The sequence below is a fragment of the Oenanthe melanoleuca genome, chromosome 14 (genome assembly GCF_029582105.1).
Source record: "Oenanthe melanoleuca isolate GR-GAL-2019-014 chromosome 14, OMel1.0, whole genome shotgun sequence".
Taxonomy (NCBI): Eukaryota; Metazoa; Chordata; class Aves; order Passeriformes; family Muscicapidae; genus Oenanthe; species Oenanthe melanoleuca.
The window spans coordinates 12,038,340-12,066,017 of NC_079348.1; the positions used below are offsets into that span (position 1 = coordinate 12,038,340).

The following is a 27,678-nucleotide window of genomic DNA, read 5'->3' on the forward strand; positions in this document are numbered from 1 at the left end:
AAGAAAGCAGATTTCTTTCACTCAGGAATGGAGATTATAAAATGGATTCTGCAAGCTTTACTCAAATGACTCCAGTGGGACAACTGACATAAATACAAGACTGTTAAATTGCTCTGTAAAATACCTGGCAGGTTTTTTGTTTCAGCATGTATATATTTGATAAGATGTTAGAAAACCTGAGGAGGAAGATTTGTACAGAAAAGTGCAGGCTCAAGGGAAGCTTTTCTGTGATCTATTTCGGGACAGATTTTTTTTAATATTTTCTTTAATTATTTTGGCACAAGGCAACCTGCTGATGAAATTTCCTGATGACACAAAGCTGGAAGGTACTGTCAAGACTGGAAAGGATAAGGATATTACATAGAAAGAACTGCTAAATTTTATGGGCTGCATTAATAGGAATGGGATGGAATTCAATAATACAAAATGCAAGATCATGCTCCTCCTAATAACAGAAACTTCAGAGCTAAACTCAGGAGGAAGAAAAGCAGTATCTTATTGCATCTGTTTAAAGAATTTGAGATGCTAGGGAGATGCAAATATGAAAAGGAAAATTAGCAGTATTTTTTAATTCTCAACTATTTCTTGATTTCTTAGAGGAACTTCCAACAGACTACAGCTCTCTTCATCCACATTAAATAGTTAAAAAAATCAAATACAACCCTTGTAGAGAAATTCCATTTTGTGTTCAGGGCAATGGAACAACTACATTGCAACGGAAATCTAAATTGGATTTGTTTACCCCAGCAAAGCAATCTGTGAATAGGGAAGAAAACAGTAGGAGGAAGAGACTGTTTAAGCTAAGGACAATCCTGACACTCTAAAAATCAAGAAAAAACTAGTTATGAATAAATTTAGGCTGAACATATTTTATCAAGTTTGGGGGTTTTTTTGGAAGTATTTTGATCTTGTCTAGTGAGGGTCTAGAACAGCCTTACAAACCCAGAGTAAGAAAAGAGGGTGGCTTATGACAGACAATTATATGATGGAAGTAGCAGTGCTAGTGTGAACTCAGCAGCTTCCAGGAGGACACTTCCAGCCCTTTGCAAGCAGTATAAACATTCCAGAATAATGAAAACATCAAATCTGTCTTTTTTCTCCACTGCAGATAGCAACACACCAAAACAAACGTTGAAAACAAACCGTAATTACCTGTTTTAGTGCAAGGACGTTTTTCTTGCCTCTCTATAACAACATGCTTCTAAGTGTCAGTGTGTGGGGCACTCCAGATGCAAGCTCTGACCCGCTGGCTGGGCTCTGTGCTGGTGCCCCATGTGTGCACAGCTACCTAAGCTCACACAAAGCTCTGTGAATCACAACCACAGCAGCACAACAGAGCTGTGCTCGCATCCCCGCCTCCTGCCAAGCTCAGGACTCATGCCAATGCCTCTACATCAGCTCCACCACCTCAGACCAACACATTTCTTCTCCCTCCCAGCCACGCAGAAAGGAAATTTCACTTGAGTTTTACAGTTTGCTGTTAGTTAGCATCAGTGGTCACCCCTGTTCCGCTGGAATATGTTGAATAAATGAAATTTGACCACAAAGAGTGCTGAGGACTGAGAGGATGAGCCAGAAGAGTATTGGTAAAGCTGAGAGTTCTGTTTTATGTCAGCAGGACCTTTATCATGATAAAGGTCAAGCATGGACCCAAACACTTTTGGCAGGACAGAGCTAGAATGGTTGGGACATGCACATCGAGCCCCTCTCTGATGTCCCTGGTGGTGCCAGCCCCTTTCCTGCCTGCTGCAGGGCTCCTCCCTGCCAAAAACCAGCTCCCTGTGTGGGTGCAAAAGGGGAGATCATCTATTTTAAACAACTACACAGCTTTCATTTCCATTGCATTCTAGAAAATTACAATGCTGTTAGGAAAAAAATGACATTAAGCCATTTTCAGTGCGTCCATAGAGGGTAAGTTACTTTCAGCTGTTCCCAAACCCTAGTTGGCTTTGGTTTCTTTTATTAAAAAAATCATTAATCTTCTCAAACCAAAAATTGATTTCATCAATGAGAGAGGAAGAAAAACACACGAACACTAGCTTTATATGCAAAATGCATATACAAAAATAAAATGCACAATCTTGCTTCAGCCATGCAGAATTTTGCAAAAAGGCAGGTTTAATTAATATAAAGCTGCTTTTAAAGGTGAAGAGCATAGGATAAGCAATGTAGGGTAGGAGTAGAAGGTCACAAAATTTCTAAGTACTTCAGGCCCAGCAATCTAATAGCACAATCTCATGTTTTAGCACAGAACTGAAGCTACTGACAGGACTGCTCTAATGCAGTTTCATTGAAGGCTTCCTAAAAAGCCATTTAAATAGGAAGTAAATGGAGACTGCTGTACAGTCCAGATGCACAGATACAGAAATAAAACTAGAAAAATGCCTGAAAACTGGGCTACACGTTCAGGCAGAACAAGAAAAATGAAAAAGGTGCAACAAAGATGAGAACTCTGATCCCACCTGCATATAAGATGTAAACGGCATATTAGGCAATGACCAAAATACTTCCTCAGACAAAAGCAGATGCCTAAGTTTTGCTGTGGTATAAAGTGGGAAAAGAAAAAGAAAAAAAAAACTTAAGCAACTTCCCTGGGGCCACGATGCCTGGAAAAGGCAGATCCCTGCAATGCAGTCATCAGCCAATCAATGATGTATGCTCTAATCAGATTCTGACAGAAGTAATCTATTTAGACCATCTTCCTGCCAAATAATTAATTCTTCTTAATGCCTGTATCTAGTTCAAAATACCACAAACAATAGTTCTTCCAAATGCTGCACAACACCAATGCAAATAATTTCTACTTCCTTCCTACACTGGCCTAACTTTCCCGTCTCTCAGGTCATAAATAATTCAGGTACCACTTTGGCACCCTCTTCAGAGCTTATGCTATGTCATATTTGAATCTTTTAACTTCAAGTCTCCCATGTCTGACCACCTTTCCCGTTGCCCAGATGTTCTCCATTTTCTCTCCAAGGTTTCTCAGTGGTTTTCTGGTACAGGAAACCCCAAAACCAAAAGGACAAATTGGTTTCTGAGTCTCTGGTAATTTCCCTCATTCACAGCAACGTTAGACTGCTGTCTCTAAAATGGATCACCAGACATCAGCACCACAGATACCTTGAAAGAGAAGGTGCTGCTGTTGGATAGCATTGCCTGGGGTGGTCTGGCATTAAAGGAAATACTGATAGGCAGAAAAAGCTGTCCTGCACATCTTCCCTCACCCTCCCCAGCACAGCTGCTGACCCTGTTATAACTGCTGCACTTGTCTCCCAAAGACTATTCCCACCTTTCTGCAAAAGCCATTTGGGGCCAGAGGCTCTTCAAGTGCCCCAGCAGCACCATCCAGGCTTGTCCCTGCCCTCAGCTGCTCTCTGTCCCCTCTCCTCCTCATGGAGAATGTATAGGAGCTGCTCATGCCAGGGACCAATTCCCCAGCCAGCTCCTGCCACCCAGAACAGCAGAGCCAAAACACAGCACGGATATTTTACTGGATCCTAAAGCAGAAAAAGTCACCTACACAAATCAAAGGTGTCTGCTGGTCTCATACAGATAATCAGCACAGCAGATGTCCATCAGAGTTGCTGGAGTTTATTAAACACCTCAGTTCACACTAGAGAATAGGGCAGGGATATAGAGAGAATTTAGAACTGGAAGAAACCACCTTTTTCAAGCATGTGGGATACAGCATATTTAGAATTAACACATTTTTCTTCTGAGTTTAAAGCTTCCATTAAAAAAAATTACATTAGCATCTAACAATGGCATTAGCTCTTAGGAGCACATTAAAAACTAGCAGCAGGTCAAGATGAACCCAGCTGATTCTTCAGTCAGAAAACAATGCTTCACTTCCACTGAAGTTCAGATTTTAGCCTTTTTCATCTAAATATACAATAATAGTAAGTTTGGAAGATATTTCAAAGATAAATAAAGATAAATAATTACAGTCTTGCTGAATACAAGAGCTTCAGACAGAAGTAAAAACTTGGGAAACATGTTTGGGAAACTTTTTGTAGAAAATTAAGGCTGTTGCCTTGTAGGCCAATTGGCTTTGCTACACCTGAAGTGCAATATTTCAGTAAAAGTTGGTTTCTGAGCACACAGCCAATCCTTTCTCTCTGGTTTCAGCTTCCTTTCTTATTGTCAGTGCTCTGTGTGAGCCATGGGCTGCTGTGGATCTCACTGGCTAAAGAATGGTGTGTTTACTTTGCATTTCTTTTGGAATTGTCCCATAAAGGTCACTTCTTTCTCAACCTGCACTGCCCCAAAACACATCCTTTTATTACCTTTATCCAGGGCTTGTCATCCCCTGTCACCAACCATCCAGTACTTGTCATGCCCTTCAAAGGCTCACTTCAGCCTATTCCTACCCAAGTTAGTCATGGGGTCAGCAGCCCAAAGATTAATTAATATCCTCTTTGCCTTGCCTTGAATGCTGTGCTCCTTCACCTCCTAACCAAACTCCAAATGGCATTGATGCTTTCTCCTGAAATTGCCTGCTGCCAGGTAAGGCTCTCTCTAAACATCTATGAACATTCTCTTCCAGCCCATAAAACCTCCTCTTGCCAGAATGCCACACAGAAACATTGACTGGGGGATGAACTGACTGTCCAGTGGCAGGATGACCAATATCCCTGTTCCTCTGCAGGTCAACTCTAACTTGTATCCATCTCTGCTTGCAAATTTCTTTGAAGAGAGTTGCATCTGGTGCAAGGAGATCACCACAATGACAACAACATCAAAGAACACACACACACTTAAAAGATACACATCAACTTAGCTTCATTTTTCCCAGGACTCTTAAAGGCAAGGCTTGCCCTCTTCTACATCTTGGAAACCCTCACTCCTTGCTTAGACTGGATTTTAAAAGATAAGTACTTGTCCCCTGACAGCAGAGAGAGTGATTTACCCTTCAGTGAGTCGCAAGACACATTCACTTAGGTGATAAATGTATGCTAGGGAGAAGCAGCAGGTTAAAATTGGAGTTAAGGGATCCCTCTGTGCCTGGACTTGCCTTGGGCTACCACAGAAACGTAAGGACCTGTCATCAGCTCTACATATCAAGGCACAAAAGCTGAGAGCAATCTGTGAAGAAAAAACTTTCTGAATAAAAACAATCAAATAGCTATAGGTTTCTTTTAGCTTAGCTCCACTATCATATCAATTAGAAAGATTCTGCATCACAAGCACATTATTAGCCCAGCATTTGTGTCAAAATTAAAGCAGGACAAATCTGAAAACTTCTGTTATTTGATGTGCTGCGCGCTGCACTAGGAAAAAGGATGACATTGGACTGCAAGGTGCCAACCAGAAATGAGTCTCCTGAACCTACAGAAACTGGCAGAATGCACCTCCATGGGCCTGCACAACTCTGTGAAAGAAGCTTCTCTTTGTGCCTCCAACCGTCCTGGGACACTCAGAAAAGTCAGCTGCAAACCTGTAGGAAAATACTGTGCTTTAAGCACCAAGAATTGATTTTGACACGCAGATATCACAACTTATTCGCAACACTGAAGATGTGTTACAAAGTTCTGCACTTTATTTCTTCTGCCTTAGTGAGCCCTGCATTGTTTTCCTTCTGTTGCAGTGTTCCATGCTGGCTTTTAGTACATCACTCTTATCAGCTGGATAGCTGCACCAAATCACTTGAATTTTCCCTGTTGCCTCTTTGAGAACACACTCGCTCCCATCTCCAGGCTACTTCAGGTATCTTTCACTACTCTGCTCTTGAGATTATCTGCATTTTCTAAACCAGCTGAGATTAGCCTCCAATCCATGAGAAGCTAAGCAGCTTAGAAAATTTTGTATGAAACATAGAACACTTTCAAGACCTCATGCTTTTTTGATATCATTCAGTTATACAGACTAACTACTGAAAATTATGTACACCTTCCACAAATGATAAGCAGTATCACATACATCTTTAATAAAGTCTCAAGTTGTTTTTGAATGTATTCATGTATTTCACAAAATATGTATTAGAATCATACTTGCATATATCTTCCTTAATCTCTTTCATTTATTCTTCTCCTTTGTGTGCTGAATACAGGATGACCAAGAAATAGGTATTTTTGCATGTATTTTGTCAGCAGGTAAGAACAGGCTGTAACCTTCCCCTTAGGGTATTCATTTGCAAATACAGCCCAGCAGCAACAGAAACATTTTTCCTAGCAAATGAGGAACAGACTGACTCTAACCAATATCCACTCTTAATAAATCCTAGTGAGATACCCAAGCCATGAGACATCTTCATCCATTCCACACAGGAACTTGGGCAATATCTGAGCTCTCAGCCAGTCTCAGTATCAGCTCATGGCCAGATTCTTGTGGCCACCAACCAAGACCTCAGAGAGGATGTCAGGAACACACCCTGAGTTGTAGAAGACATAAACCACCTGCCTGTCACCGTCACATCCCAGCTTCAGCTGGGTGGACATGACAGAGACGACAGACAGCCACATATTTTTTATTGCCAAATCTGGCCAAACAGACTTTTCTTTATTGCTGTAGTCAGGCTACTCTAACTAGTGTATCACAGGAAGCTATGACTTCTTCTTGACCCCAATTAGCACATTCATTATTCATCAAAGTACAGTTTTCATTTGCTTCCCTTGGGAGCTGCAGAGTATCACTGTGAGGATCTTTCAATACAACTTCACCCCCTTAATACACTCAGGATTTGCTGACAAGTAACAGCTACTTATTCCCCCGAGTCAAGTTCATATTAATAGGACTGCACAGTGAATCATGAGATGGTATTAAACCCTGCCTCCTGCCTGTATAAATACATCATTCAAGCACACTGCCATGCCAAGTGCTATGGTTTGATTGCAGAAACCAGCAGAGGGTAGATATCCTAAGTGAGCAGGGTGCCTTGGAGAAACAACCAAGTCAAACCCCAAAATAATAAAGACCCTATAGGTCTTTAAAGGGATCAGAGGGAATTTCTGTTCACTGCTGACAAGTTTCATATTTTCAAGAGATAAAACACCAAGACTTGGAGGCATTAGATGTAATGTAAGCTGTAACTCAGCTCCACTCAAGACACTGGCAATAGTTTAAGTACTAAAGCTTACCCAAGAGCTACAAGCAAGGAGCATCCAAGGCAGGCAGCATTTGCTGAAAGCATTAGAAACCTCAGCTGATAGGAATAAAAGTATTGGCCTAACAGTATTTGTGCTTTTCCACTCATCTATTTGGCCATTTGTGGTCAAAGAACTAAATTTTCTGATTTATCTTCAACTCTTCAGCCCTAATTAGCTCTTTAGGATCACACAAAGAAAACAGTAAAATATTTTGGGCTCCACAGCCCTAATTCCTTGTGAAGCTCTGAGAGTAACCAGTGTCCATCACTCTCACAGATCAGATGCTGCCTGCTGTAACTCAGCTTCCTTAATAAATCTGAAAATTGGAGTTTTTTATAAAGCTGTTGCAAAATTTAAAATTCACTTTCTTCTGGAAATGGGTACAATGGGTACAATTTTAATGTGAATAAACACCTAAAACTATTCTTGAGCAAAATAGACAAGAGTACACTGACAGAAAATGCACATTCACTGCACGATGCATTAATTTCACAGCAAAGCCAAGGCTAACACTCTCAGCAGAAGTCAATAAACTGATCTACCCCAGCTGAAATTCTAATCCTGCTTTTCTCACCCAGGAAAATTCATGTCTGCACCACATGTCAGAAAAAAAAAGCCTGGGAATGCTCCATTCCCACACAGGCTTCTGGAGACACCTGCCTGGGTTGTTTGGTTGCACACAAACACAAATGTTTGTTTATAATAAGCACTTCTCAAGAGACCACCCCAGCAAACTTAGTAATAGATACTATGGAAAATAAAGTAAAAAATCTCCCATAGTTCCCCCACCCCATGGGTGTCTGTAAACAGTTTGAAAATAAAGTTCTCTACAGAGAGAATTTGTTGTTGCAAAATGATATTTCAATGAGCACCACTCTCACCTGTTGGGATGCATAATTTTCCAAATAACCATGCTTTTTATGCATTTTTTTTTTACTTTGCAATAAGTTCTTTATGAACATAAAAGAGATAGTTTAGTTCATAGAATGGTTTGGCTTGGAAGGGACCTTAAAGATCATCCATTTTCAATGCTCCTGCCCTGGACAGGGACACTTTCCACTAAAAGAGGTTTGCCAGAGCTCCATCAGCCTGACCTTGGCATCTTCCAGGGATGGGGCATGCACAGCATCTCTGGCCAACCTGTGCCAGTGTCTCACAACCCTCACAGTGAAAATGCTCCTGTAAACTTACTCTGTCTCAGTTTAAAACCATCCCCCCTGTCCTTCACTCCATATTCCCATAAAAAAATCTCTGTCCATCTTTCCTGTAGGCTCCCTTCAGGCACTGGAAGGCCACAATTAGGGCACCCAAAGCCTTCTTTTCCCCAGGCTGAACAACCCCAGGTCTCTCAGCCTTTCCTCACAGGAGAGGTGCTTCATCCCTCTAATCATCCCAGTGCCACCTCTGGATTTGCTCCAACAGGTCACAGATGGGTCAGGCTGGGATGGACCACAGTGGGGTCACCTGGTGCCACCTCCCTGCTCCAGCAGGGCCACTCCAGAGCACAGGACTCTGTCCAGATGGTCCTGGAACATCCCCAGTGAGGGAGACTCCACAGCATCTCGATCCAGAGCTGGATGCAGAGCTCCAGGTGGGCTCTCACCAGAGCAGAGCCCAGGTTCAAAGGATTTTGAAGCACCTTATTCCAATGGAAAACCCCCATTCCTAAGTCAGGCTCACTGGATTAACAACATTTCCAAAGCCTCAGAAGTCCTGCTGTCAGCAGCAACCCCAGCAAGCTGCAGCTCTAGAACTGTGGGCAGCAGCAGCTCAGGAGCCGTGAAAATATTACAGACTCATGTTCTCAAACATTTTTAATAGGTGACTTTCTGCAATGATAAAAGCTACAGAAAGTCTAATTTTAGGATCTGTTCATCATTTGTGTCTGGAACATTTTCTTCTACATTTTATTTTGAGGCAAAAACAAATCACATGCTGGGTAGTTGCAATCTTCCAGTGATTTGCCTTAATGCATCCAGATACAGTACTGTGGATAGCAGTGTTACATAAAGAAACTTCAAACTGCTGACAGGTACATGAAACCAAAACAAAATTAAAAGCAGATTAGCACGCCAGCACTTTTCCATCAGGGAATCCATTTGTACAAGAGTCAGTTTCTACAGGGACATCTCCCTGCTCGTACAGTACAACTTCCCTTGCCCAGGGAGCACTGAGGGATGCTCTGCCCAAGTAAAATCTGAGTCAAAGCAGTTTGAACCTTGCCTTCCCCAACTGATGCTTTGGTAACAGCATAAACCTTTGCTCAAAAATAGTTCAAGATGCCTAACAATGTCTCTGTAGTAATAGATTGCCAGTAGCTGTTTCAGTAATAAATGAAAGTTAATGCACACTTCTAATTTCTGTATTAGCATTCACAACTCAGACGCATTATGTCAATATAAAACGTATGGTGAAATCAAATTAGTAGTGAGAAAATCAACTCAAGCCATAGAGAAACTAGAAATTCACCATTAAATAAAAACTGCCAAGGATCATCACTTTTTAAAAATGGAATAGCATAGATCCAACCAAAATAAAAGATTAGTGTGCAAATACTAGACAACTAATTACATAATGTACCTTTACAAAATCACATAATATGGGTGCAGCTTATTTCCCTGTTTGCTGTTTGAAAAATAGATTGTTTAATAACCCATCAAAGCTATCTGTAAACCACAGCAACAATAGAGCAGATGTTGACTGTTGTCTTGTGCCTCACAGACATAATTAAATACAATGAAACACTCACGCACCCAAATAATGGAGGACAAACAAATACAGCAATGCTGCTCTATAAACACAAACCTCATTTACTGGGCACCTGCCTTATATTAATCTGTGATATTTAAACCAGGGAGGAAAACAGAGGAAGGTATTTATTTGCCTGCAGACCACAAAAACTATAAACAAAGAATTGCTCTCAGTATTAAGGAGTTGGAACTTGTGCAATACTGATCCCCACACTGCTGACTTCCACAAAGCTCAGAGGGAATCACCTTTTCTCTAGTGACCAAGCCAGGACAGGAGAGCTGCATTTTCTGTACAAAAAAGTACCTGAATTTATGACTGAACGATCCAAAGAAGCTAAAACACATTGTGCCTGCTGTGCAATGCAGTCTTAAGATGCCTGTGGAAAACCAGGATCCCTTTGATTGCAAAACACATTCCCTGCAATTATTGCCTATCCCCTCTCCCAGCCTGCTTTTAAAGAGGCAATGGAAAGCAAAAATTAAGTTCCATAACTATCCAAACCAAGAGGTTTTCTGCTAGGACAATGTCCCATAACATTACTCAATACTTTAGTTCACATCAAAATTTTAGATATTTTTTTTAAAAAACATCCTTCTTTATCTTCATTTCTATAATCAAATGTAGGTACATATTTTATTTCATAATATCAATTTTATTCCACTATTTTAAAAAGATAATTATGTAAATCAATACAAAATTAAGTACCTAATCCTGCAGTTGCTATTATGAAAAAAAGTTTCCAGGCAAAAAAAAGCAACTTCAAAAATTATCACTCATGTATTGCAGAGAAACATGGGGAAGCTTATTTTTGCTAATAAAAAACAAAAAACCAAAAAATTAAAATTATAATATTAAAAAAGGATTATTTTTGTTTTTATTTTAGGTAAAGATATTAAACTGCTTTGCCTACTACAAATCCATTTTGCCTTTGTATTTCATTTTGTTATTTCTAAGAAACAAGGAAGAATATAATGTGATCGGCATCTTTTTATGGTAATAAAACCATGCTGGTCTCCTTCCATAGACAACACCATAAAGCATAAATCCAAATGGAAAACAAATGGAAATATAATGCCACTGTGAAGCAAACCAATCAACCCTAAAACAGCTGAGATAGATCTCATCCAGTAGTTCATTCATTCTTTATAGAAAAGAAATGAAAATATTCCTAGGTGTATCAGATTAAAAAAAGAAAAAAAAGAAAAAAAAAAAAAAAACAAACAACCACCCTCAGCAGCTCTGAAAGGTTGTAAAGCACTAAATTCCTTTGATTTATGAGGCAGCATCCACTGCACTGAGCAAAACAACTCAGCATGGCAGGACCCTATTCCCTGGAATTCCTGAGATATTAGCACAGCGAACAAAAGCCCTGGTGCAGGGTGTATAAATCATTAACACTCTGCTGTGCAATGGCTGCATTTCCTGTGTGAGCTGGGAAACCTTCCTGCACAACAGGGATTTGGGGCTTGGAATTGGCTGCTGTGAAATGTGCTCCATCACCCGCCCTGTTTGACGCTTCCCAATCGCTTTGTACTTCTCTCCTTTTTCTCCCCCAAGCCCGGCAACTGCAATAGAAATTTATTGGATTTTATGTCTGCAAATAAAAGGAAAAGAAAAGCAGGAATGGAGCAAGCAAGCCCATTTAGAAGCAGAATCATTTCCCCTTCATTTCAAGACAGGTTGTGGGCAAATAAAATCCAGTGCTGACAAATTAATTGAAATAATTTTAAACTAAAAAAAAAAAAAAAAAATTGAACAAGAAAATAATCCAATCAAAGAGGGTTCACCCCTAAAAAAAAAAAATCAACTATCACAAAAAATGTGACTCCTCTCCAAATTAAGTAATTTTCTATTGGAGCATTTATTTATTTATTGGAAGAGCAGGCAGAAAGAAAGGCACAGGAACTCCTCAGCTCTGCTGTTTCAGTGTTTTTAATTTTGGTGTATCAAAAAAGCTTTCTAAAGAGCAACAGGCAACTTCACATGCACATGCCAAGCCTGGTATTCCAAGTGAAGCTGGAAGAGATGGTATCAAAGGGAAAGGGAAAAATAAACTAAGCCCCTTGGAACTGCAATTTCTGAATGCTCCTATATTTTTGCAGCAAGCTGAACTTGGGTAGGGAATATCAAAACTACTTATCCTGCCTCTGAAGTACATGCAACACAACAATGGCAAAGTCGAATGTTTTCCCAAACTTTGAGATGAACTAGCAAGTAATCTTTATGAAACATTCTGCACCAAGACATTCCTTTTGGGGCTAGACTTGGGAAAACTAACGAGCGTGACAGACAGAGGAATGCTGAAAAAGCAGTCCCAGGCCATATGCTGCCCATCAGGGAAAATGACACACATTGCAAAGGGAGCTGAGGATCCAAGCAGGGTTCCAGCCCAGTTCCAGAGATGCCACCACGACAAACACATCCATCCCCTCTGAGCCTAAAAGATTCAGGGCGCTTGGAATGCTGCTTTGCAGAGGTGAACAAGCTGAAGTCAGAACAGGGAAACATTCCAGTGGGCCATTCCACACTTCTGCAGCCACCAGCAGACTCAGGATTACCAGAACAAGCCTGAAATGCATGCAGGAGTCCCTCTGCATTGCACAGTAATGACATTCTGAACGGAAATAAATGAAGCCCCTGCAGTGCTATTCTGTCAGCTTTTGAAAGTAAATAACTTCACTTCTGACAAGACAGAGACATTTTTTTCCTCCTCCTGCCACTGAGCATTAATTGAGCCATGCCAGCCATGTAACATCCCAGAGACAGGACTAATACATGACAAGGGAAAAGCTCAAGCAGGGGACTTTGCTGGAATATATGGGCTGCCTAAGTTCTGTTCACCCCCAAATTCTCTCATTAACTCTGTTTTTTGGCAAAATCATCTTCTGAGGGAGAACTTTTCACCTTGGTTTTGCATCCCTTTACAATGTTTAATTTATTTCAAAGAAATACTTAAATATCCCACTGCTTCATGAAAGATTGTGCTCATCATCAGCTTATATTTTAAACTTCTTATCATTCCTTGTTTGTAAATCTAAGCTTTGTGCCCATAATCAATATCTGTAATTAACTATTTCACGTATACAAGGCTTGCTGTCCATAGCAGAGATAATGATGGTTGCTATAAAATAAAATCCCATGAGAAGCAAAACCAAAGAAGTCAACTTCAAAACTACATCATAATTATAATAAATATTAGTGCAAGTCAGTAAGGAATTGAGGCAAGACATGTTAGAACTATAAGTACATACACAAACCACAAACGTGAGATGACAGTATAAAATTGATGTACTGTTGCAAAAAAAAAAAAAATCAAGATGTTACAGTTAGGAAAAGCAACAATTTGCAGTGCATTTTAAATAAAGGGTTAAAAAGGTAAATTTAAAGATGGTCTAAAATGAAAGCACTTGCAGTCTTGAGTACCTGAACATCTTAAGTATTTTAATTTTGAAGTACCACAGAATTTCTTTCCATATCTGGAGGAAAAAGTAAAAATCAGTGACTCACTGTGAACAGAAAATAATTCACTGAACACTTCAGTTCTTACTACAGTATCTAATTTTGATTCTGCCTGTGTTCAACACAACGAGAAAGAGCAGGATCAAAACACTGTGAGATCCCTCCACAGCTGGAGCCTGCTCTAGTGCAAAAGACCAAAGGCCCAGCTACAACCAGGCAGGATAGCACAGACATTAGATATGCTATTTTCTCTAATTAAATTCACTGGGCTGCTGCACTGACAGAGTGGGAGGGGAAGGAAAATGTAAAAGAAGTCAATGGTGCTGCACTAGGCAACTCGGAGGGAAATGAGCAATGCCAGCAAGGAAATGACAGCAGGTTCTCAGGAGAGCTCTTGCACTACACATCACACTTTAAAACTGATAAATCAATTCACATGCACCTTTAAAAGGCAGGAGAGCTTGAAGGATTCTTAGAGGGTGTTGACTTCTCCTTTCCACCAACATTATTCTAACTCTATAAAACAAGGTGATAAATTCCAGTGTCACAATTTTTATCACTTTCATTTATACCATCCATTAATATTTTTAGGACTAATATTAACATGATCATAGTACTTATTTACCAACTCAGAAATACACACATTGAAAACCAACCAAAAAAAAAACAGTCTAGTTTTGAATGGCTATGGTAAAAAAAAAAAAAAAAATCTAAACAAATATCTACTGGCTGCCCTGAGAAAAACCCCTGGTTACATAAGCACCACAGACTTCCCTTAGCATAAAATACTGCATCACTTTTTTTTTTTTTTTTCAGAAAATATTCATCCATATACATATTTAGCAAATACAATGAATGGAGAAAACTTACAAAGAGCTCACATCGGAATATCCAGGCATCCCTTTCCAGATAAAGGGTTTTAAAAGTTCAATGAAGTCATTTAAAAAAAACAGTGTTTCTAAGACAAAAATATTCACCTGCTTCTGTCACACGGATGCTCCTTTGCAACTGCTCTTGCCCTTATAGTCCAAAGCAGCAGGTAACCTTCTTAACAGATTCTTCTGGTTTCTTGACGGGTTTTTGTGTTTGGAGCTGGTTTTCTTTTTTTTTGGTTGGGTTTTTGTTTTTTTTCTGCTCTCCTTCTAGTATTTAAAGAGAAGAGTACTTGACTAAAGCACGTCCTCTAGCTTTTGTAAGAGACTGCCCTTGTTTGACAAGGCTGGAGTTAAATGCCCCAAACTAGCTCTTACTCAGAATGAGAGCTGCTACAGCACTTGATCTCTAAGCCACTTCTCATTAGCCTCTGGAAAGCAACAGAGCAGCTCTTGGGAGACAAAAGATATGGAAACATGGGAACTGGGCTTCAATCACAGGTGGAGTCACAAACACCAGCTCTCGAGTTTATTGGTGAATGGCAAACGATCTCATTCACCCTGATCAGGATAAACAGCAAGACATCATTCCTGGAACCTGCACCAACAGCACTCCTGGAGCAACAGCTGCACTCCCACCTTCTGAGGTCTGCTCCACTCACACACTAAAATCCCCTCAGAGTGCCACAGTGCCCCCTTAGGTGCAAATGCATCCACAGGACATGGTTTGTAGCATGGCAGTTCCTTTTTTTGCTTTAACAGAATGCTGTAATTTGTCTGACATAGCCTTTTACCCTACACATATGAATAAACAAGCACAGTCTTTCTCTTGGGGCAGCAGAGCTGGTTAAATGAATCAGAAAACCCTGAAAATATTGCCTACCCTCAGTCCATCAGCTACTGGACAATTTTTCAAGGCCCAGCTGTAAGAAAAACAGATGGTGAGTGAGCATTAGTACCGTGGACTTTTTGCACTCATGCAGTCATAAGCAGAGGTTGTACATTCCCACATGAAAAGTGCCATGAAATAGCAGAGAGGGGAACAAAATCGTGCAAAGACTCTAATTCATAAGATAACAGAGGCTTAAAATTTTCAAGAACTAAAGTCAGATTAACTGATTTTACAGGAGAGCCACAGAGTGAGTACTGTAAATGGACTAGGCAAAGAAATGCAGTGTTCTCGTGATTGGTTTAAACAGTGTCACCATAAAACATCAGCTATTGAATTCAACTGACATACCTGAACCTTTGAAGAGTCAAGTATTGAAGAATTAAATGCAAAAACTAGATACTTAGAACTGTAACTGCAATGGTGGCATTCAGCAACTGATGTGCTTTTTGCTTTTGCTCTATTAAAAAAAAAAAAAAAAAAGTTAAACTGTATCCGGGAATTGTTTGACTTGTTCATCCATTCAATTCTTTACACAATTTTAGCACAAAGATAATCTGTTCTAATCCTTATTCCATTATTGACACTATTGACTGCATCAATTGAAAATGCTACCAAATAAATCAACTTTGAATTAAGCCATGAAGAAAGAATGTGATAAAAAGTCTTTCAGACTCCTATAAATCATCAGATCCAGAGGCATGACATAAGTAACTGAGAGGGGAATTCAGCTTTTCTCCATAGCCATAATGCTTAAGGCCCAAATAAAATTACACTAATTTACCATGTAAGCAGTAATGGAATAGCTGGGGTAGAGATGGAGATTTTGTTGGTTTCTGCTTTGTTTTCATGGTGGATTCTTTTCATCATTGATATGAGAGCTGTACCATGAACTACTTTGTTAAAGACAGAAAAGGTTGATATTGAAGTTTCAGTTCAATTGTTTTCGATCTGTGCATGTCCACTATGAGCAATTGCTCCATTTAAGAGGAATTACCCTTTGTACAAACCACTTCACTATTTAAAACAAAGCAAATCTATCATCATTAAACAGAAAAAAAAAAAATACCAACTTTAAAATAATGACAGCAGCATTGTACACCATGACATGGAATATTCTGTGATGTTTCCAAACAACAGTTTGTTTTGTCACTTTACTTTTACTTTTTCTGAGTAATAGCCAGGAAAACAGACCACAAGAAAACATCAGTTAACAGAGCTAAGCTTCCATTAACATACCCCAAATCCCAATTTACCACTGGTCAACATTTTGCTGTAGAAATTACTTCAGGGCAGCATTTGTTGTAAACTTGTGGTCAGAAATTGGGTTTTGCACTGATGTGTCATATTAAGGAGAAGAAGAGAAAATAGATGCATGCAGCTGTTTCTAACCCTACAAAATGTTACCAAAGCTAGGGTGCTCTGCAATTGCAACTTCCCTTCTCCTGCATCTTTAAATATTGACACTGTGGAAAATTCTCACTCCAATGCACCCACCCTTTCCAGGCTGACCCTGTCTTTACAGTGACGCAGTGAAAACTTCCAAGGCAAAGCCCCTCTGCTCATTGCTGCCACTGACACAGTCACTTTGCTTTTGATGCTCTTTGAAAAGTCACTCTGGATTCCAATAGTTAGAACCATCTTGTTAAAAAAACATCCACATAATTTCAGACCATTTCAAACAACTAACTCAGAAGCCTTCTTCAGTTTCTGTTGGTTTTTTCAAATGAATATCTTATTGAGATTTAATCTACAACATCACATAGGCCTCCATCCTTTATTTATTTTCAACCTTATTTTCAAGAGTTACACTCAAAATATTTTTAGGTAAAGCATCCTCCATGCATAAACTGTTAAAGAAAAAATCAGCTCCTCACTTGGTTCTTAAAACATGACACACATGTGTAAAGTGAAAGACAACAGAGCAAACAGACAAGTTTCTAACCCTGGAAAAAGTAGTAGAGCACTTTCCTAGTACACTGTGGAAAACTGTTTATCCATTTATCCTAAACAAATTGACCAAGCAATGTCACTTGCACAAATAAATAATGGCCAATGTTAAATGACTACCAAAGCACAGATTTTCTCAAATGATTAATTCAGCTCCACAGAAAACCAGCATCCTCGTGGCTATGAGGATAAATAAATATTTAGTGACAAAGACTGGCTTGCCCATCTTGAGAGGAATGTAATGCCTTTCCCAGTCTTTCAAGAATGACACATCTCCAGTTGTAAAACTTGCACCTGACAGAATACCAATGTAGATACGCAAAAATAGGAATAATTATCTTCATAAGTTCTAAATAGGCAACAAAGTTTAACAACTGAGAGCTCAGTTGTAATAGAGATGTCTCAGTTCATTTTAATTGAGGTGCAAGTCAGCAGATACATCTCAAGAGCAATTTTTAGAGAGGAAAAAAAATATTGATAACTTAACATAATGTCTATTTACTGATGGTCACAGGTTGCACAGATGGAGGGATTCACTAGTTATTAAGTTGCCACATAAAGATTTTAGGTTACCCATATTTAAGATCAATAGACAACTTGATAGAGAAAAACATTTACAGTTTCACTGAAACAGTGATATCTGCACTAAACATACAAAGAAAGTATTTTTGTCAATCTGCTCTAAACTATCAGAAAGGGGAAAAAAAGAAAAAAATCCAAGTACATTGTCATGGTAAAAGTTTATTTATATTTTTCAAAAAAATCCCAACTTCTTATTCCTGTACTGTTTAAAACCAGAACCACGTTATATTGGCTCTGCAGGTGATGTCAACTCAGTCCTCTCTGCCTGATCATTTTAAGATCAAGTAGCATTGTTTCTAAAGAAATTCTTAACCAAATGCATAAAATAAGAGATCATATCTGAGTTAAGAACATTATTATCTGACTCTCTAGGAATTCAGAATAACTAAAATACCAACCAGCAATCAAAAGCAACAAGCACAGAATTCTGAAGCTGTCACAATTTTCATCACAAATTTAGCAGACTTTTCAAACTATTATATAATTGTGATTAGAAGGGGCAGGATGTTTCTAAACTGACAATAGGATTAAGGAAATGAGAAAGCAAACACTTTAAAAAAATACTTTGTGTGGCAGTTAATCCACTTAAAGAGTTAAAAATTATCCGCTAGATATAGCGCTTGGCAAAGTGCATTAGCAATCACTTCTCATCTCCCTCTCAGATGGAATAGATGCAATTGAATTCCCTGTTTTAAAGTACTGCACAGTTTCTCAAAGCTTAAAGCAGTGCCATGCTATAGATGTGTTTGCATAATGATACTGCAATATCTCACTGAGGAAGGTTATTAGAGCACCCCACCTCATCTTTATGTCACCCTTTACCAGCTCCTTGTGTGGCCATGTTGACCTCTCACCTGAATTCCCATTTTTCCTTTCAAAAGCCCTATCTTTAACATACAAATTGTTCTTGGACAAACTGAAAACAACAAATCCAGAACAAAAGAGAGGAGTACATTTTGTATGCAACCACTAAGTGCACAAGTCACGCTGGATCATTAAAGCTGATCCATAAATGCCATTCCCAAAACAGATCCAGAATACAGAACTACCAAGAACGTACATTTTAGTTATGGCATGCAAACTACTAAAATTTAAACACATCATATTTATCTGATGTAAATTTTAATTGCAGACATATGAATCCCTCCCACATATATGGATAATCTAGGGCGCATGCAAGAATCTGTTCTTGTGCACTCCTAAGCTGGAAGCCAGAAATGGTTTAGACTACACTACAGGAGAAAAAAAAAACCTACAGAAGGGTTTATAGCCTGGAAATACTGGAGCTCTCTTCTTTCAGCAGTAACAGAAAAACAAATGTCCTCAAATAACAAAAAGCTTTAAATCTATTTTATCTATTCTTCACGAACAAAAAGAAATACCGTACAACATCTTTCAGGCATATGTGAATGCAGAAATAAAGTTAGAGACTTTCAGGGAAGTCAATATGTACAGAAACTGTTGTAGTGGAAGTTGGAAGAAATGCCCCTATTTGTTACAGTAGGCACAAGAATATTTTTCCTCCTGAAGTTTCAACAGAAGTGGCAGAATAAACAGGATTAATCATTTTTGCATGATAACATATTTCTGTCTTGGCTCTACACACTTACTAGAGGACTCTGTAATGGTGGATTCAGTTAATAGAGTAGGTAGGATACAAAGATGATTCCAAAATACTAGTTTAAAAAAAAATGTGCTTTTATCCAGTTATTTCACATTATAGCAGAGAGGGGGTAAAAAATATTAAATAATTTAGGAAGAGAGAGTGGGAGGAAATACTTTTAAAAAATACTCTAAGCAAAAATGAAAAGAAATTAAAAATAAATTAAAAATTTAGTAGAAATTGTTATTGTTTTGCTGATATCCAAACATTTTTATTTAAACCCAGTCCAATATACTTCAGCGATAGACACATTCTGCACAGATATATCTTTGTAAATCATCATTTTCCCTGTGAACTAAAAATCAGCTTGGCTTTAATCAGCAGCATGTTTTAACACAGACTTAAAATTCCTGTCTTCAAAGAAGGCTTAAACAAAATTGCCATTGGACACATTTACATTAGAAGTATAATTTATGCCTGCAAGTGAATAAAGAGCAGTCCTTTATGGCTGAAACTCTGCTACAGCATCCATGAGAAACGCAGCCACAGTACCGTGTTCAATATCTACAAACATCACCAACAGACACACCGCAAAAAAATAATAAAAAAAATGAAACAAACCAACACCAAAATACCAAAAGATATGCGAAGGCTCGATGCTCTGCTAAAACATATTTTCTACTCACTCTCACATTCTTAAGTGCAGGCACGACACTCGCTCGGCACGGTGGGAGACATTTATACAGTCTGCTCACACAGAAAATACCTCCCCGCCCGCAAATCCCCCGAACGACGCTGACAAAGCAAGCACCGCCAGGAAAAGGAAAAGTTAAGCAAACTTACCTGCTGTAAGTACATAAAAGTCAAGGCACAGGAGAGCTGGGGACACATGCCCACGTTCGGCAGTGCCACGCAGGTTGCACCCGTAAGGGGATGCTGCATGGTGTTGCTCTGAAGTCTATGTAGAACAAGTGAGGGGGCTTGCATGCAAGCACGTTTGCCCTATCTTGTCACTACGGGTTGGTTGGGTTTTCTTTTCTTTTTTTTTTTTTTTTTTTTTTTTTTTTCCCTCCCTCTCTTTTGGTTATTTAAATAAGAAACGGTGTTTCTCGAATGCCTTTCCTCTCCCCAGCCCTAAGCCCCTACATTCGTTTGTCAGCTAAGGCAACTTGGTAGGTTTAAACTACGAATTTTTAACAGAGAGGAAAAAAAGAAGACACAGCCTGCAGCCTATTGATGAGCAAATGGAACTTCCTCAATGACAGAGAGCTGAAGCTTGTCTCACAACAGTAGCTGCTGACTAGGAGAGAGAGAGAGAGAGACTCAGTGAGGCTCAGTCGGCTGGTGCTGATGCTGCACAGCTTCTCATTTGTCAAATGGGTCCTAGGGCAGGGTCTTTACCACTCACCAAAATTCAAATACTGCATTTTAAAAATCCCTGGAGAGGGTAGGAAAGGAGAGAAAGTGAGCACGCTGCATCGCAGGCATCCGTGAGATCTGGGCAATTAGTGTCATTGCCCAGCTGGGACTGAATGCCTGTTATGATTCTGCACGCACACAGACACACTCACACCCTGCCCCCCTCCCAGGACTCACACCTGACTGCAAAAGGGCTTTCCCCTTCTCAGAACACGAGTATGAAGCACAAAGTAGGAAAGGGAAAGGATCTTGGCTAGTCAAGAGGATTCCAGCAAATACACGGCGCTATCAGCAAATGCGTTTTTTTAAAACACAAATTAATTTTATATCTACGTTTCGTTTGCTATCCAGCTTCCCAGAGAAGCCTAAAAAAGCATTACAGTGAAACTGTGCAGGAGCTGTGCAACCACTGCAGCAGAAACACTGGGAATGAAACAGAATTCTGTGGCATACTGTGCCTACTTCACTGGGGGGAGGGGAGCACACTTGGATAAAGACTGTATCTTAAAATTGGTCTAAAGCCCATCTCATCTAAAATTACAAATTTATCTGACAGCTAGTCAATCTATTATCAAGGACTGCCCTATCAGGTTACATGGAAAAATTACATTTGCAATTTTCAGAATTTAATGTTTACTCTCTACTTTGAGAAGGATACCTCAAAATTAGTATTCCACTCTTGCCAGCTTTTTATTCACCACCCCCCCCCCCCCCCTTATTTTATGGAGTAATAATTATTCATTAGTAGATCTAGTTAGTCTTTATGTAATAAAGTAGGATGTGACCTGCAAATCAAATAATTTATACTACAGCTTGTCCTTGAGGTCCTATATTACAGGTCTTTTTTTTTCCTGAGATACAACTCAAGTATAACAGAAGATATTACTATTTTTAATTAGAATTTGACAAATGAATTAAATATTAATTCTTCAGGAAAGAAGGTCAAACCTCAAAGAACCACCTGAGGTTGAAGGGGTTCCTTCTTTTAAAAGGACTCTGAAGAAGATTTGAAAAACACCCATTTTTTAGGATACTTAATTCCCACAGAAATACAACTGAGACCAAGAGTTTAATGCTAAAAACAATAAGCAAATAACCCACACACAATAATAATCTATTTCATCAACAGCATAAACTGGTTTGATATAAAATCAACCCTTAAAAACAAACAGCAGTTGCCGCTTAACTGGAAACAGAACCAAAACACATCACTGCAACTCAGGTGCCACATTAAAAAAAACAAAAAACACCAATTCTTTTTCATTCTACATGTGCACTCACATACCTGCACCCACACAAGCCTCAGAGGCTGATTTAGATCCACTAGGTCTTCTTCATGCAAAACTGAACATTTTCCAGCAGCATCAGTTATTACGTAACTTTCTGTCTCAAAAGCAGTCCATGCAACAAAAGCAATGTACACAAAACTCAGTAATCAACACCAAAAACAATCATGCACAAACTTACAGGAAAGGAATTGGGTTTGGCTTAGGAAACATCCATGCTTTTGCAGTTTATCATGGACTCATCTACTAGAACAGCCCAGATTATTTAATCACCAAAAAAAAAAAACCCACCATCACCAAAAAAACCCCAAAAACAAACAAGCCACCAACCAAAAAACCCCTCATGCCACAAAACAGGAGCAAGTGAGGAGGAGGAGGAGAAATGAACCCTCACTGTGCCCTTTCTCCTTTTTTCATTCTTTCTCTGTGCCTTAAGCAGTCTCCTATCCTGACAGGAATATGTCATGCTTTTCTTCATTCTTTTTATTTTTTTCTAGGCCAGAAATGCTGTTATTCTGCAAATGCCCTAAGCTGAGAGAAGTTTCCCCTCAGTTCAGTTTCATATGAAATACCATAAATAATACATGGCACTTTAATGAGACCTTATCAGCATGTTTAATGAAAAACAAATACGTTATGTAAGGTAACCAACTCCTTCTACATTATGTCAAAATCAAAGGCAGCGTGCTTCCTAGCCAAACAGTTTGGAACTACATAAGTCTATCCAATTTCCCAAAGTGAGGTTCTGGAACATGGTGATGGTCAAGCAAAGCTACTTCTGTCTATTGCACTATTTTACAGCTAAAAGGACATCCATAAAACAGATTAAATTCTTAAAAGCAGTGTGTTGAACAATTACTTCAAGAGAATTTAGCACTGTCAATGTAGCTAACAGTCATTGTAAAAGGGAATTTCTCATTGGCCTTTTTGCCTTAATTTTCACCCAATTCGAAGTTGACCCACAAATACTATGGATTCCTGATATTTACATAATTATGTTATTAAAATGAGAAGAGCAGTATCTTAACTATCCAAATCATCTATACACAGAGAAACAATAAACATACATAATTCAGTAGTGTAAGAGACCTAAAAAAGAAACACAATTATTTAGCCTGATATATGCTCCTTCAAGAGATGCAGGGGAAAGTCATTACCAATTTTTATCCCTTCCAAGGATAACTTGTCATTATGTCTAAAAAGAAAAAAAGGTAACAAAGTGTATTTTATTTTTATAAATATAAAATCAATGTCTCTTCTTCAAAGCCATTTCCTTGTTTACACACACTTTTGTCCCTAACCCAGGCCATTAATCACCCCCACAGTCCCAGTTATGGCTATATATACCCTGAGTGCCACCACAGCAGTGCCAAAGGGACATGAATGTCTGTGCACAGCCTGACCTTCCCTGTGCCTGCACAGGGACAGTGTCCCTGTCACAGCACCACACACTTCCAGAGAACAGCAGAGACCCCAGAGACATCTCCTCTGCAAATTGCTGACAACTCCATTTTTCCTTCACTCTGCCACAACCAGAGTGTGCAATTGCAAAGGCCACCTCACCTCCAGCACATGATATTTGCCCTCTTGGGTCAGGGGCTGAGCTCACCCCACACTCAGCTGCTGATATTATCTAGTACCTACCAAATAACAACAAAAACCCAAAACATCTACACTGCCCACACCAGCCTCTGTGGGAGTTCCTAGAACCTTCTTCCACACTGATAATGGATCCATCTGTGATGCAATGGTCACCACCATGAGAGGCAACCCTCTCCTCCATCCTCCTTGGGCTGTCCATGGCATGGCTGCTGGCACAGGCAGAGAACTTGCAAACAGGCACCTTCTGCCCACATTCATTGTGAACTCCATTTCAAAAATGCCACCAGCAAAGCCTGGATCAGTCCTGAATACGCAAATAAAAACATGAAAGCAGAGCAGCTCTGAAACAAATCAAAAGAGACCAACAGCACTTCTCACACAGCTAACTTACAAATCCAAACCCACTTATATTTGCAATACATCTGTTTATCTAATCTAACACTTTCTATTTAAAATCAGCCACTCAGTTAGTTGCGACCTGCTAGTCAACTTCAAACTTAAGTTCAAATTTTTGCATTTCCAGACCTTTGACCTGGAAGTTAACCTTTGGAATTACTGTCTAACATTCAAACCATTGCCATCCAGCAAAGAAAGGCTCTGAAACACATCACCAGCACACACCATTTTACACCTCAACTTGTTTCGGTAGTAGCCTACATTAAGAGGTTCACACATAGAGGAGACATGCAGTATTCCAAGCATTGTATGCCTCCAGACATCAAACATTAGAAAAAATAAATCACAACGGCGTATTAAATGCTCCATGTGAAGAAGATAGTTTCTTCTCAACTTTATAAAGTGGTTGATGTGGTACAAAAATAATTCAGGCAGGTGGCAGAGAATCTAACAGTGGAGCAGTCCTTTCTTTAAGCCCTTCTTATCTAACACCACATGAAAAAATAGCTCCCAGGACTCGAAACAGGAAAAGCAGTGTAAAATTGAATATATCAGTAACATATTTTGATAAATTACTATTAATTATCAATATCTCTGCCTCTATTTCACATAGTATTCTGTTTTTTGTAGATATACTGTATATTTTCAAAATAAAGAGGGGAATATAACAGATTTTTTTAAATACTCTGTATTGTCAATAAAAGGGCTTCCCTCTGTTCTTCTAAACTAAAAGGCAACATCTCATCCTTCCAGGGCTATTTTCTTGCAATGACTATCCCTATTTCTAATATCAGGTTTTTGTTGAGATTGCTCTCCTTGAGTAGATTTTTGCACAAAGATCAGGACATTACAGAAGCTCATGCTTACCTCGGGCAAGTGAGAATCACTAATTTTCTGTTTCTGTTAAGCACGGTGTTACATCCATTGACTCCTCCAGTACTTCATACCCAGTCTCTCCAGAGCACAGAGTTAACCTCTTCAGCACCACTCAACACACGTTTCACAAGCATTCAGCACTAACTCTAGATTTTTCACAACAGAAGCAGCCCTTATTTCCACCAATGTACCTGAGAGGGGGGAAGGCAACAGAATAAATAAATGCTCCGCTTTTAGAGAGTTAGGGGCAGTTCCGAGCAGAGCGTGTGCGCTCCTTGGCAGGGGTGATGTCCCTGCTTTGGGGACATTCCGCAGGGAGCCTGGGGGTGGAAACAGGGCCGGTCCGAGCCCTGGGGAAGGTTCGGGTGCGGGCGGGGACAGGAGCGGGGACAGGAGAGGGGACAGGAGCGGGGACAGGAGCTGGGACAGGAGCGGGGACAGGAGCGGGGACAGGAGAGGGGACAAGAGCGGGGAGAGGAGCTGGGACAGGAGCGGGGACAGGAGAGGGGACAGGAGAGGGGACAGGAGAGGGGACAGGAGAGGGGACAGGAGCGGGGACAGGAGAGGGGACAGGAGCGGGGACAGGAGAGGGGACAGGAGATGGGACAGGAGCTGGGACAGGAGCGGGGACAGGAGATGGGACAGGAGCGGGGACAGGAATGGGACAGGAGCTGGGACAGGAGCGGGGACAGGAGCGGGGACAGGAGCGGGGACAGGAGATGGGACAGGAGCTGGGACAGGAGCGGGGACAGGAGCGGGGACAGGACCTGGGACAGAAGCGGGGACAGGAGCGGGGACAGGAGCGGGGACAGGAGCGGGGAGAGGAGCGGGGAGAGGAGAGGGGACAGGAGCGGGGACAGGAGAGGGGAGAGGAGCTGGGACAGGAGCGGGGACAGGAGAGGGGACAGGAGCGGGGACAGGAGATGGGACAGGAGCGGGGACAGGACCTGGGACAGGACCTGGGACAGGACCTGGGACAGGAGCGGGGACAGGAGCGGGGACAGGAGAGGGGACAGGAGCGGGGACAGGACCTGGGACAGGAGCGGGGACAGGAGCGGGGACAGGAGATGGGACAGGAGCGGGGACAGGAGCGGGGACAGAAGCGGGGACAGGAGCGGGGACAGGAGATGGGAGAGGGGACAGGAGCAGGGACAGGAGCGGGGACAGGAGCGGGGACAGGAGCAGGGACAGGAGCGGGGACAGGAGCGGGGACAGGAGCGCTCCCGCTGCGCTCCCGCTCCGCCGTTCCGGGCGCTCCATCTAGCGGAGACACGGCTCATCCGAGGGACACGGAGAGCTCCGGAGGGACACGGGGACACGGATAGCCCCGGAGGGACACAGATTGCTCCACGGGGACACACGGCTCACTCCAATGGGGGGACACGCGGCTCACTCCAATTAGGGATACTGGTTTCGCAAAATTTAGCTGATGTGCCATTCTATGGTCAGGAGAAAGAGAATAAATAAAATACCCAAATAGCTTTATCGAAACTGTTACCTACAAACTTGGGACACAGGGAGACCCAAGAAGCTGAAATGGAAACTGGTGCAGCAAAAATGCTCTATCAGTCCCGTTCTTACCTCCCTTAGCACAGAGCTAATGCAGACACCATTTTATTTGAGGAGCAGAGGGTGCTCACACCCCCCATGCATTACTGTCACAACACCAAATCAACTTTTACACAGAGGGACAGAGTGATGCTTAAGGTTTGACACATTGGTACAAGCCTGCATCACACAACGACCCCTTGAACACAGCTATCCAGCTTAATAATTATCATTTAGGTTATTCTTTATATCACCATCTTAGAAAGTCAACTAGTGTGCCATGTGTAGTCTTGCTCTATAAGATTGTTCTGCAATTCCAGGTGAGAACACATGACAACATTACCTTTAGAAAACTTACCCAATGAAATTTAAAAATTCAGCATTTTTTTTTAAAGTAATGTAACAAATTAAGGAATACTAACCACAGAAAACTGTATGCACCCTGCTAAGCTCCAGTCCATAGAATGGGAGGGTAAAAACTACTCAGGAAAGAAGTGTACAGCTGGAACTGAAGTGACAAAGTCTGCTTTTCCTGCTGCCACTTGTGGCACTTATTCAAGTATCAGACAAGAGAAAGAGAGTATTTGACAGTAAAGACATACTGTGAATGTTTTACTTAAATTTGTTTCTATACAAAATTTTGTTTTGTCATTTTATATAGACACAAGCAACTTGCAGTACTGAATTCTCTATTTTGTTCACGTACCCAGCTCTTACTTTAAACTAAAATTTTCACACAAAATCAATAATCCACAGAGTTTTGGCCCATTTTTTTGCTTTTTTTTTTTTTTTTTTCTTTCCTCCATGATTTTTACCATCATCTTGCACTTTGCTGCTTTTACAAATTCACAAGAAAAGAATTTAACTTTGTGGACAAAATAAGCTGCAGGAACACCTAACTTTAGAGCTTGTTTCAATGTAATAATAATAAAAGTTAAAATAACCAAAGTACCATCAAATGTTGTTGCAAGAAAACATAGTAGAGCAGCATAAACAAATCTTGATCAATAGGTTTTTTCATGAAATATTATTAATCCCTTAAAAATTAAAAGGATGTCAAATCTGAGAAGGAGAATACATGATAGATAATTATGCCATTATGTAAAGGTTGCCCCTTTTTTCTGTAGGAATTAAATTAACTGGACATGAGCACAGTTTCCTTCTACAGTGAAACCACTTCTTTTATTATTGTGTCCACATCTGGACATCCCCTCATTTATTCTGAATCTACATCCACCATACTTAGTCCTCAATGCTGGACTCATTTGAATGTGTAACAGATAAATATTAACATGCCCATGTACTGAGCCAAGAAATCCTCCCTGTCTCCAGTTCCCCTGTCCTTTGCTTACTGTCCACT

General features: G+C 40.3%; 1 protein-coding gene across 23 annotated transcripts in view; it reads right to left on the bottom strand.

Annotated features, from left to right (window-relative positions):
- Positions 1–27,678, bottom strand: part of RBFOX1 (RNA binding fox-1 homolog 1) — a 1,071,989-nt gene that overhangs the window by 230,372 nt on the left and 813,939 nt on the right. For 5 of the 23 annotated variants that reach the window (XM_056503470.1, XM_056503472.1, XM_056503468.1 and 2 more), the window contains exon 1: positions 20,035–20,718. The exons of the other annotated variants lie outside the window; for them this stretch is intronic. In XM_056503470.1, the coding sequence (XP_056359445.1) occupies positions 20,035–20,178 (144 nt within the window). In that variant the 5' untranslated portion in view covers positions 20,179–20,718. Of the gene's footprint in view, positions 1–20,034; positions 20,719–27,678 lie in introns of those variants that run through there. 23 annotated transcript variants of the gene reach the window in all.